This window comes from Lutjanus erythropterus, chromosome 23 (assembly GCF_056507025.1).
Source record: "Lutjanus erythropterus isolate fLutEry1 chromosome 23, fLutEry1.hap2, whole genome shotgun sequence".
Taxonomy (NCBI): domain Eukaryota; kingdom Metazoa; phylum Chordata; class Actinopteri; order Lutjaniformes; family Lutjanidae; genus Lutjanus; species Lutjanus erythropterus.
In genome coordinates this window covers 21695852-21708107 of record NC_139339.1, presented here as the reverse complement: position 1 = coordinate 21708107, position 12256 = coordinate 21695852, and the positions used below count along the sequence as shown (strand labels likewise).

Genomic DNA, 12256 nt, shown 5'->3' with positions numbered 1-12256 from the left:
ACTTTGTGAGACATCTGTCTCATGTACAAATCAAACTAGATAAAACTCATGTATTCTGTGTACAGTTTCTTGAATAAGTCCTTATGAAAGCTGATATCTTGAGTTAATTAACTCATTATCTGTTTCTCATGATTTAATACCTGTAATACCTGTTGATGTCTATATAGGTCATACCAGAGTTATGAATAAAGAGTATAAGAGAATAAAGAGAGTTGAATAAATAGTAAGAAATGTGTCTCCTTGTGGAACAGGTGATTTGTTGGGGGCAGGACAACGAGCAGGCTGCATTTTACATTGCATCAATGTGTTGTAAAGTAAAAGTGGAAGGGATGAGGGATGGACAAACAGACACTATGGGCCCTGTCTTACATTGATCTAAAGCGCAAGTGTAAAGTATGAGGCGCAATGGATTTAATTTATTCAAGGTGTGTCCAAATCCACCTTTGCCGTCTTACACCAGGGGCACAGGGGTATCCTGCCCTGTCCCGCCCCTTACACCACCAGCGCACAGCAGGATACCCGAGAAAAGCCCGAGAGCATGCAATATATGGAGACAGCAGGACATCTCAAAAGCAGCTTCATGTGAGATTTTTTTGTTTTACATGAACACCTGCAAAAAACAATACAATAAATTAACCGTAAATGTGATGCATATATGTAGCTGCTTATGTCTTATACTGACACGCCTTGAAAATGTGTCGTATTTTATAATTCACTATTCATTCATTATTGGAGAGACATGTTTGCATCCATACTGCATATGCAGCTTTCCATTTGCTTCTCTTTTCTTTAGTTTTCCTCCGTCTGTGAAAAGATTGCTCCAATTTCTTGTTGAAAGAAGATGTGTGTTGTGTTTTTGCCACTCTTTTGTCTGTTTGCCACTCAGTGGGTTTAACCACAGTGACCCTGCCTACTTTGACATCATGTGCATATCCTCTTTACACCACAAACATGGTTCATTTCCAGGAACTACAGGAAATTTCAATCCCTTAAAGTTCAGTAGACCAGCCTTAATATTTCCATTTTAAAGATAATAAAATAATAATAACACTACTACTACTAATAAAATAATAAAAAACTCTTTTCGTGGTAGATAAAATAATTCTTCATACCCACAGAATAAAATTTGGGACTCAGAGTTTGTACTTGTGTTGAGCTCAGCAGTGTTAACATATGTTTATGAGTTGATGTAGTAACCCTTTTTATGCCCTCTGGCTTCTCCCAGCTCAGAGGTGCAACCAGTCCCACTGACAACCCACCCAGTCTCTGGGTACACAAAGACAGAGGACACATGGGTGGGCATCACCAAAACCATTTGAACAGCTAATAAGAGCAATTTACTACCTCCGAAAATATTTCAACCACCAACCAGTCTTTTAATTGACTACTTTTCTGCCTTTAACAAAATAAACAAATACATATACATTAATCATTACATGTTGGATCCTTCTGACTCTATTTTACATGAGTAAACCTGGCTTTCTTTTCTTAGCTTTTTTTTTTTGTGGCAGTACTTCTCTCTAAGTGCCTTGCGTCGTGTTTCTTGACTTGAGAACCTAAACAGATAAACAAATAACCAGTAAATTCCACCAAACATGACACGTCTGCTCCACGGTACTGATCCCTCCTCTGCATGGCTGCAGCTCTCACCAGCAGTGTTTCAGAAGTGTTTCAACAGCGGAGCGTTTTACCTGCCTGATTGTGTTTACTTGCTCAGATTTTGTTGATTAGGTCCTCTTCCATTGCTCTTTGTGCTTCTACCATGGGTAAGAAGGCTACGTGGTTAGTTTCTTTTCTGTTTGTCTTTATGATCATGAGTCTGCACAGGATCTTTTCTTTTGTTTAGATTCTCCCTGCCTTTTTTCTGTCTGGCTTCCTGCCTGTTCAATCTGCTCTGTGCCAATTTATGTGGCATCTGTCCTTTACATTCTTTTTTCTCTTTTCTGTTCAACTTGAACAACTGATCTTAAAATGTCCTTGTCTGTACATCAAGAGAGTAGTTTTGTATCTGCTAATTTTAGCAACAGTGTGACATTATGATGTTTCTATCAAGATGACTTTGCAGTAATGTTTTTCTATCCAGCCAGGAGACTCTGTGACTCTGAACTGTACAGTACACACTGGGACTTGTGATGGAGAACACAGTGTTTACTGGTTCAAAAACTCTGAAGAATCTCATCCAGGACTCATTTACACCCATGGAGGCAGAAATGATCAGTGTGAGAGGAAACCTGACACACAAACACACACCTGTGTCTACAACTTGCCTATGAAAAGTCTGGATCTTTCTCATGCTGGGACCTACTACTGTGCTGTTGCCTCATGTGGACACATACTGTTTGGGAGTAAAAATGACACTGTGGTGGTTACAATACTCATTACTGATGCTTTCCTTGACAGATAAGTAAATTATCATGCCTACATTTTGATGCATCTTCTGAACTCAATAATCCATCCTTTACAAATATTGAGCATAATTAGACTTTGTGCATCAATATACTGTCTATATTTTTATTTTCTCCAAATTTCAAATATTATACCAACACGGGGAGCCATTCTTTAATTTATACATCTCTCACCATGTGAACCTGTTCTGAAACCAAACTTGATACTATAGATGGCAGTGAACATGTGACCATGTTTCCACAGAAGGATATACAGTGTCACACCAGGCTGGCCAATCAAACGCACTCTTGTCTCTTAAGAGTGAAGAAACTATCGAGGTTCTTTTCATTAGACACAAGAATCTGAACACAATGACATCTCCAAACTTTGTCTTCTATCTGACCTGTTTGTTCTTGGGGAAAGTGGGTGAGTTGTGTTTCTGTGGCTCCAGTATTTATCTTTTAGTTTATAACAACACTTCATGAGAAAGATTCTTTAATGCAATAATTATGCTAAATTCAGTTGATTTAACTGTGTGTTTGTTTGTTTTTCATTTCACTTTAGCTCAGATGACAAATCTGAAATTTTCCTCTGTTCGTCAAGAGAGACATTTTGTATCAGCTAATGTTGGAGACGATGTGACTTTGCCGTGTATCTATGAAGGCGATGAATCAGCATGGCTTTACTGGTACAAGCAACCTCTGGGACAGAAACCAAGGCTGATCTCTACCTTTTACATTTATGATACAAAAACTACTTTTTATGATGAATTCAAGGACAATCCACGTTTCACACTAGGTATTGAGAACAGGACAAATTACTTGAAAATCTCTGATTTAATAATGTCAGACTCAGCTACATACTACTGCGCTAAGAGCTATACATTTGTCATGGATTTTGCGGAGGGCACTTTAGTGAGTGTAAAGGGTTCAGGTTTGAACGTCCCAGCTTTGGTCCATCAGTCAGAATCTGAGAGCGTCCAGCCAGGAGACTCTGTGACTCTGAACTGTACAGTACACACTGGGACCTGTGATGGAGAACACAGTGTTTACTGGTTCAAAAACTCTGAAGAATCTCATCCAGGACTCATTTACACCCATGGAGGCAGAAATGATCAGTGTGAGAGGAAACCTGACACACAAACACACACCTGTGTCTACAACTTGCTGATAAAGAGTCTGGATCTTTCTCATGCTGGGACCTACTACTGTGCTGTTGCCTCATGTGGACACATACTGTTTGGAAACGGGACCAAGCTGGACTTTGAAGGTAAGTCCATCATATCTTTCTGAGAATATCTCTCTCTATTAAAACTCAAGATGAACACAACTGAAAGCTCTGTCACGTCTCTGCTGTCTGAATCTACAGATGATGAAGACTCTCTTGTCTTGGTGTTTTTCTTGAGTGCCACTTCAGCGTTCACCACAATTCTGAGTGTTTTACTGGCTTCCTTACTCTGCATGATGAACAAGAGTTGTGCAGGTAATTCATACTGTTTGCATCTATAGTGTGTATTTACTGAACATGACATGATGGTTTATATTTTACTTTTTAGAGTCTCAAGCGAGATTTTCAGCTCCCTCCACAGAGGTACTGAGTTATTATTCAAATATTTTTATGGCACTAAAATGTCTGTGTTCTTTATTCCTGTCATGGATCAGAGTGTTTTTCTCTTTTTCATTATCAGGATTATGAAAACGAAGAGAATGTCTTTGACAGTGTTTTAAAGCAGAACAAGGTCAGCAGAGGAAGAGGACAGAGAGACGACACCTGCAGTGAATGTGTGTACTTTAGTGTGAAGCAGTAGAGCGGAACGTGTTCCATCTTTGTCTCTGTGTGACAGAACATGACTTCATTCAAACTGTTTTTGAAGAGTAATATGACTTTTGTAAACATGATTTTACCTAAATATGATGACTGCAACGCTCTGCTTTCTTACAAGCTTTTATAAAGTAAAAAGTAAATGTAAATATTCAAGCTAATGGTGTGTCATGCTCAATTATGTAACCTTTTGAAGAGACAGAAAAATAAAGAACAAGTTATGCTGCTTTTATTTCATGTGGCCAGGACTGATAATGTCATAAATGTATATAACAAATAATTCCTCATACATATTTATGTCGACTGATGAAGAGACAGAAAAATAAAGAACAAGTTATGCTGCTTTTATTTCATGTGGCCAGGACTGATAATTTCATAAACATATAAAACAAATAATTCCTCATACATATTTATGCCGACTTATGAAGAGACAGAAAAGTAAAGAGCAACACTGTCCTTAATCAGTCACTGGTAACATTAATGATCAATTAATTAATTAATTGCTCAAAAATGAAAGAAAAACATTCAAATTTTGCTCATACCAAATGACATCAAGTGATTTTTCCCTCCTCAATCAATGTTTTATCTCCACGGCAACATGTTACATATTCTCTGACAGCGTGACATAACCAAAGAAATATATAAATATATACAATTAAACATCAGGGCGCACTCATAATAATCTCATATATTTTTATTTGATAGTAGATTGATTGAATTTTACTTAATTGATCAGTTTCGTAATGACTGATAAATTGATCATCAATTAATTGTCCCTTGTTTCAACCATGAATCTTATTCAGGTCAAAGTGAATGATGATTATTTTCATGATCATCAATTATAACATAATAAAGGCGACAACGAGCAATGAATTTAATTTTTAAAAATAGAGTAGTATGTTTGCTTCTTTAACTTTATTTGATGACGACCATCTGTGATGGCTTCTTATTGAACACAGTGTCATGTGAAACCAGAGAAATGTAGCACTGAGAGATGCAGGCCGACACTTCTTCTCATTTTAAGCTGCTCTGTGGTTTCCAGGTTTAGGGGCCTCAGGTTGTGTGAAAGCAGCTCTGGTAGGAAGTGAGTGTATATGTTTCAGATAAGAGAAAAGTAGATGTCACCTCTGCTCTGAGTTAGAAAACACTGCTGAGGTCAGGAAGCTGGATGTAAACAGATCAGCCTGCAAAACATCTCAGGTGAGATCACAACATTTTTAAATAACTGGCTGTGTGTCAGTCTCAGCTTTAAGAGTTTGAAGAGGAGGTTAATGAGAAATATCTAACAGTTGTAGTCAGGGGAGGAAGAAACTAATTACAAACACCCTAAGTTTTTTGGGTACTTGTACTTTACTTACTTGCTCTTTAAATCATAATTGAGTGCTGAGTGCAATTTGAATTAATATTCAAACCTTTCATCTGCATTTTTGTGGCCAAAAGGATATTTGGTCGATGAAAACTAGGACATACAGATAAAAAAAAAATTAAAAATGCTGTGGTAGGCACAGTTTTGGAGTAGGGATGTTAACAATTAATCATTAGTCCATTATTTGCCGTTAGGAATTCTACCAGTAAAAAAAAAAAAAATCATCTACTATATATTTAATCAGTATTCTAGAAATGGCAGTAATTACACCTCATATATTGAATACGGAAACTTAAACTTAAAAATGACAAAAAAAAAAAAAGAGCAAAAAGGGGGAAAAAGGAAAATGAGAAAGAAAAAGATGAATTTTGTATCCTTTAAATGATTAATGATGAATAATGAATTTGTCAATTGTAATCTTGTACAACTATTGATTAATTAAAATGCACAAAATTTGCAACCCTAGTTGTGTGTGTACTTGTTATATGTATGTGTGTATCGCTTTTTCTACGCACCTTTTCACCAATAAATAAATAAATAAATAAATACATAAATAAAATAAAGTCAGTACAGCTCATCAGTGAGATCAGTGAGGACATGCTTCCTTAATGTCAGCTGTCTCCTGCGGTTGTCCAGTCAGATGCTGTTTCGTCTCTGCAGAGGAGAAAGATGATTTTCAGCACGAGAATAATAGCACAATGACGCCTGACAGGTCTGAAAAAATATGGGTTTTTTTTTTTGTGTCTGGTTAGTTTTGTACGGTGTATAGTCAGTTCTCACATCATTGCTCCTAATCATATTCTATGTGTCCATATTGTTCAGTGAGAACAGGTCAAAGAGGAGCGACACACCGCTGATGATCCAGAGAAAATCTGAAAAAGACGACAGAATCAAACATCAAAGCAGAATATTTTCTTCATAGTCGTCTGAGCTCTATACAGTACTGTAAAGTATTTAGTTACATGTTGACTGCACATTGTGCGAATGCACTTTGTGATTATTATCTGTTCAATATTCAAGTTTAAAGAGAAGAGTTTTGACAGGTCTGGCTGAGTGGAGCTCTCCATGGTACTGAAAAAGACACCTCATTCAGCCTTGTTAAATTAGCACTGAACCTTTTCTTTTGTTGTGTATGATTACTTCCACATGAACACTGGACAAAGTATGTGGGTGAAAATAACAGCCTCTTGATGAACTGAATTTAAAGGGACAGTTCACCCAAAAATAAAAAACACGTTTTTCCTCTATTATGCTACTTATCCATCTATACTGTCTGCTCTTTCTTGACTATAATGGAACTAGATGGATTTGATATGTTTTCCAAATATATGGTCTTGGTGTTCTGAGCACCACAAGCTGAGTGCCATTTAGTTTAATTATATTAGAAAGAAGGCAGACATCTCTACAGCCGATATCTCCAAAATTCAAACTCACAGGATAAATAGTGCTATAGACAGGGGGTCAAATATGTGTTTTTAGGTGAGGAGAACTGTCTCTTTGAAAAAAATTATTCAAATATTGCTAAAATATTCCAAAATGCCATAGGGCCGCAACTATTATTTTCATTATTTTAACTGATGAATTGGTTAGTCTGTTAAAAAGTGAAAAATGCTCATCACTTTCCCGGAGCCCAAAGTAACGTCCTCACTTCACTTTGGTCTAAACAACAGTCCAAAACACAAAGACTCTTCGTTTACTATCATAAATGAAAAAATGCAGGAAATTAGAGGGGGAATCAGCAGATTTTTGACATTTTTGCTTGACTGAAACAAATAAACAGTTATCAAAATTGCTGTTGATTAATTTTCTTAATAATCCAAGTGATTATTTGACTAAATGAAATGTTTCGCTTATCAGTTTTGTATTGTAGATTTTGTACTGTAAAAGTTCAAGTGCTGGAATAGTTAATAATTATTATAGTTAATAATGATTCTATAAATGTTATTTTAACAGCTGCAAGAATAGCCTAGTAATATTCTGAAGGGACACTGTGGTTCATGATTTATTTTCAAGAATAAAAACATTTCAAACTCTAAACCTCTAATGTGCATCAGGTTCTACTGTCAGTCAGTGACTCGTCTTGATGTGGATCCATTCCTTTGCTATGGTTGAGGAAGAGTCCAGCAGAGAGGCTTTAATGCCCCCTAGTGGTGAAAAGATACAGCATTGATCCAACTCCATCACTTTACCTTCCACAAAACTGACCATCAGTCCTGTCTGTGAGGACGTCTGTCATACATGACAACACAGGAAAGAGAGGAAGTGTACAGACAGAGACTCAGATGTTTATTTTCTGAATTCTGTGCTGAGAAGTTGAAATTCAACTCAGTATTTAATTATTTTGAGATGCAAAAGTCATTATTTTAAGATACAAAGTTACTATTTTAAATAATAAGTCATTATTATGAGATAATAAGTCATTATTTTAAGATACAAAGTTACTATTTTAAATAATAAGTCATTATTATGAGATAATAAGTCATTATTTTAAGATAATGAGTCATTTTGATGACTCAGAGGTTCTTTTGTCATCACCAGCATCAGTGGAAATGGTCTTCCATAAATAACAGACAAAAATAAAAATAATATTAAATAAATTAATGAAATAAAATTTGTTTCTGTTACATTTTATCTACTGGGTTACAGTATCTTCTAGATCCACTAGAGGTCCCCACCCGCCTCCCTGACTGAGAGCTTTGAGAGTTTCTGCAGCTGCTGTGATGAGCGCTCACCCTGGGGTGACCCAGACTGACCCAGAATGACCCAGAGTGACCCAGAGTGACCCAGAGTGACCCAGAGTGACCCAGAGTGACCCATCTTTCCTTCAGTCTGTGCTTGACTGTAATGCCTTTGCCAAAAAGTTCCTGCTGGCTGCTGGTTTAGGCCGTCCTCAACACTGAAAAGATTATTAAATAGCATCAACACTTAATCAGTCCAATTATGCACAAACATTATATATGAATATTTATTCCTGTAATTACAGAAGTGCATCTGACTGGTCTGTTTTTTTGTATTGTGTTGTTGTGCGTAGTAAATAGTGATTTAATAGGATGGATGTGATGTGTGAAGGGGACAGCGGGATACTCTGTCAGATGGTTGAGTAACTTCAGAAACCCGCCTCCCCTCATACCTTCCTGACATGAGAGGAAGATCTCTGTCTGACCTTCCTATCATTCACACAACTATTTCTGTCGCTTGTTGTTTGTGTGAACAAGTGACTGAAACACTATGAATGTCCTGTAGAAGACACAGATTTGGGATGTGGTAGACCCATACCCCCACGATAAAACTGCGTCTTCCTCAAATTACTGAACATTTTCCTTATTGCTACTTAAGTGCCTTTTTCACTGATACAAATTGCTACTGATTTATCGCCCAGGCCAAGATTTTTTTTAAAAGACTGTAGAAGTTTCACTTTATTTCAGAAACCTGCTCACAAGTTTGAGTGTGAGTCTCTCAGAGGTGTAAAGATACAGATACAGATATATATCTGATACATGCACCACAGAACAAAGTGCAACGATGGACATGTGGGTGTCACACATATTTATATTCATAAATATATTCAGTGTAAAACACAGACTGAGAAAGACATGAGAGTAAAAATAAGACAAAGTTCACATGTTTAGTCATGTGATTGACTTTTTTTTGTCCAGTCCTCATGATTTTCACCTCAGTTGTGTTCAGATCACACTGTGCTGCCTCTTCCTGTTAAACAAGTGATATGAAACTCAGACACTCCTCCACTGCTGCTGACGTCCATCTAACCTTTATTATAAGACAACCTGGACAGTCATCATTGTCCTGACAGGCTCCATATTCATGTTGTTTTTTTTTTCTAATCACACTTTGACTAAGAGAAATAAAATTCTGACAGTTGCACGTCTGCAGCAGAAAGATGCTTAGATCTTTATTGCAAAATGAAAAGTTTTGACAAAAGTGATTATTGCTCTCATCAAGAAGTCACACAAAAGCATCAAAGCATATTGAACTGATCCAGCATCAGTTCCAGTCTCCTCCTGAGTCTATCTGGTGGCAGCATAAACAACGTTTGGCTCCAGCTCTCTTCTTTTTGCTTTTGATTGAAATGTCACTGCAGCGTAGTTCAGGTCATCAGAGCCCACATTCTGTGAAAAGAGTATTTACAGTCTTAATGTGGAGACTGGACATGATTTTATTAATTCACACAATATAACCTGACATATACTGGATTTATGAGGGAAATATCAATATTGATAATAGGTCAATATTCATTCCTAATAACATAGGATTAACAAACGTTCTTGATACACTTTATCTGAAGGAATGTACATAAGACAGTCATTACACTGTCATAACCATGTCATTACAACTGTGATGAACATAAGATGGTCTTATTTAAAGTTTATGACTGTTGTCATTAAGTGTCATTTGGCACATAATGTCATTTCTAACTCAGAGTCTGATGTCTTTGTTATAACAACTTGACATTATCCATGTTAAACTGTTTAGCTTCATGTGTTGACATTATGTTAAAATGTCATGTGTGGCTGGTTTTGACATTGTCAGTTATGAGACCATGATAACTGTGTCATAAATATTTTCCTTCCCCTCAAGTAAAGTGGTACATTCTGAACTTGTCATAAAAATGTCATTAAGTTTTATTACACTGTCAGCAGTGTCATGAATAATTTCCTGGACATCAAACAAAGTGGTACCATCTGGACTTGTCATAGAGATGTTATTACATGTTACAACGCCAGTTTGGTGACAAAGTACAACACAAAGATAATTTAGCCTACAGAGTCATCTAATGGACAGAGAGTGTTTAGTTAATTTACTTGTTGTTGAAGTAAACAAATCACTGTCTGCTGTTGACTGTAGTTGGTTTTAGCCAGTTGACTCGATTAATTGTGGAACCAGCCGTCTAATTAGTTGAATCAGCCCCGGGGTGCACACAGAACTGGACACTGGTGTATTAGCTGAATGAAATTTCAGAGTTGCTGTGTTATTTCTATGCAGTAAGCAGAAGAGAATGGACTGCAGTATTTCAGGAACAAACCAATATTAACTGATACATACAGTCCCAGTTGTTTTTTGTTGGTCACCATCAAACAATATATAAAAATAAATGTTAAAATTGGACTCACCTCACTGCGCTCTGGATTCTGTTCTTCTTTATCAACTAAGTGACAGAAACAAAATATCTGATCAGGTCATTAATCTCTTTAGTATTTTTTTCAACATAGTGACAAAACTTTTAACACTTGACACAAAACCAAATGTAAGACAGACACAGAAACTTTAAAAAAGTACCTGTCTGAAGTTTCCTGATTTTAACAACCAGACCGATGATGACCATTAAAAGGAGAACAGTTAGAACGCCCAGGATCACACTCATCAGCTTTGTTATTCTGTCAGACCCATCTAAATAAAGACCATTAAATTAGATTTAATTCTTTTATAGAAACTTGAGACCTGGATAAAATTAAAACTGACCAAACTGAATTTAGTGTAACAGTTTCACATTCAAACATTTGATCATCTGCACAATGAAAGAAATCTTGATGAGAATCTTACTTGTACTCTTGTTGTCCACGTCATCATGTGGCTCATCACTGCCTTTTAAAGACATTGAGATAAAATTAGTCCTGATTTTATTTCAACAGATTTGCATCACAATCACATTTGGTCTACGTTTATAGACGGTTTGTTGTCTGTGTTGTTCTCAGAGAAATATGAAAATTCAGTGTAAACATAAATGCAGAATACAAAACAAAAGATAGACAAGAGTTTAGAATGATCTTACCTTCAACTTTTAAATGAATCACCCTGTGAACTGGACCTCCAGCTGCATTAGATTCACAGAAATACAGTCCAGAGTCAGATAAATCCACTTGTTTGATTTTCAGAGAGACAGTGGAGATGTTGGAGCTCATTTCAAACTTTCCATTTTGAAATTCATTGGAGTAGGTAACAAGACCATTACGGTCCATAAGAGAGATACGTCTTGTGTTGGTTTTGTCAACCAGTCTGAACCAGAATGTCACAGACTCATAGTTGCCAAACTTGTTACACAGCAGAGTGACGTTTTGTCCAGGTTGGACCTCCACAGTCTGAAACTCAGAAAGTGACACAGAGATCCAGCCTGAAACACACAGCAGAGAAAAAAAAAAAAGATTTAGTCATAACTCAACAAAAGAAACATGAACAATAAGTTTAAAATAAGTGAATAGTTTCAGTTGTGGTGGTTTGGAGTCACCAAAGTTCTAAATGTAGTTGAGATGAATTCAGTGTCAGTACTCACTGAAGCTGCAGAGACTTAAAGCTGTTATCAAGGTAAAGTTCTTCATGCTGTGTGTGTCTGTAGCTCTGCAACGTCCACAACTGAACTGAGCTCCAGTGAGGCTGCGTTCAACGTAAAGAGGTGGGCTGTTCCTCATTTGTCTCTCTTGTTGATCAAACTGGCCACATAAATGGTTTGAGGAAAAAAAAAGTGTTGATGCAGAATGTTAACTCAGTCTCTCTCTCTCTGTGTTATTTGACAATACTCTTACAACAGAAGTCAATATTCAAACATCAGATGATCTGTACAGTGAAAGACGTCATCATGTGGCTCATTGTTCCCTTTTAAAGAAAATGAAAATATCAGTCTTTTGCATCATAATGACATTTTGTCAGTGTTTAAATAGACATTTTGTTTCC

The 12256-nt window shown here is 36.6% G+C and overlaps 2 protein-coding genes across 4 annotated transcripts; one reads left to right on the top strand and one right to left on the bottom strand.

The window, feature by feature from the left end:
- Positions 1-2723: 2723 nt before the first annotated feature.
- LOC146306164 (immunoglobulin kappa light chain-like) lies at positions 2724-4453 on the top strand. Of its 2 annotated transcripts, none has more exons than XM_084711722.1 (5): positions 2724-2811; positions 2950-3654; positions 3754-3867; positions 3941-3975; positions 4073-4453. In XM_084711722.1, exons 1-5 carry the CDS (start codon positions 2757-2759, stop codon positions 4190-4192), a joined length of 1029 nt encoding a protein of 342 aa, XP_084567848.1. In that variant the 5' UTR covers positions 2724-2756; the 3' UTR covers positions 4193-4453. The 2 variants fall into 2 exon arrangements, with proteins under 2 accessions (XP_084567848.1, XP_084567847.1); XM_084711721.1 differs by having other exon boundaries at positions 2755-2811; positions 4118-4453.
- Positions 4454-9491: 5038 nt separating this feature from the next.
- On the bottom strand, positions 9492-11928 carry LOC146306163 (uncharacterized). 2 transcript variants are annotated; one of them, XM_084712223.1, is made up of 6 exons: positions 11859-11928; positions 11361-11699; positions 11132-11173; positions 10868-10978; positions 10702-10727; positions 9492-9699 (listed from the first exon to the last, which is right to left on the bottom strand). In XM_084712223.1, exons 1-6 carry the CDS (start codon positions 11902-11904, stop codon positions 9598-9600), a joined length of 666 nt encoding a protein of 221 aa, XP_084568349.1. In that variant the 5' UTR covers positions 11905-11928; the 3' UTR covers positions 9492-9597. The 2 variants fall into 2 exon arrangements, with proteins under 2 accessions (XP_084568349.1, XP_084568350.1); XM_084712224.1 differs by having other exon boundaries at positions 10702-10724.
- Positions 11929-12256: the final 328 nt, after the last annotated feature.

Coding starts and splice junctions, on each gene's coding strand:
- LOC146306164 (XM_084711722.1), top strand. CDS start 2,757: ATGACATCTCCAAACTTTGTCTTCTATCTGACCTGTTTGTTCTTGGGG. Junction 2,812..2,949: donor TTTGTTCTTGGGGAAAGTGG/GTGAGTTGTGTT, acceptor ATTTCACTTTAG/CTCAGATGACAAATCTGAAA. Junction 3,976..4,072: donor TTTCAGCTCCCTCCACAGAG/GTACTGAGTTAT, acceptor TTTCATTATCAG/GATTATGAAAACGAAGAGAA.
- LOC146306163 (XM_084712223.1), bottom strand. CDS start 11,904: ATGAAGAACTTTACCTTGATAACAGCTTTAAGTCTCTGCAGCTTCA. Junction 11,700..11,858: donor TTTAAGTCTCTGCAGCTTCA/GTGAGTACTGAC, acceptor TGTGTGTTTCAG/GCTGGATCTCTGTGTCACTT. Junction 11,174..11,360: donor GATTCATTTAAAAGTTGAAG/GTAAGATCATTC, acceptor TGTCTTTAAAAG/GCAGTGATGAGCCACATGAT.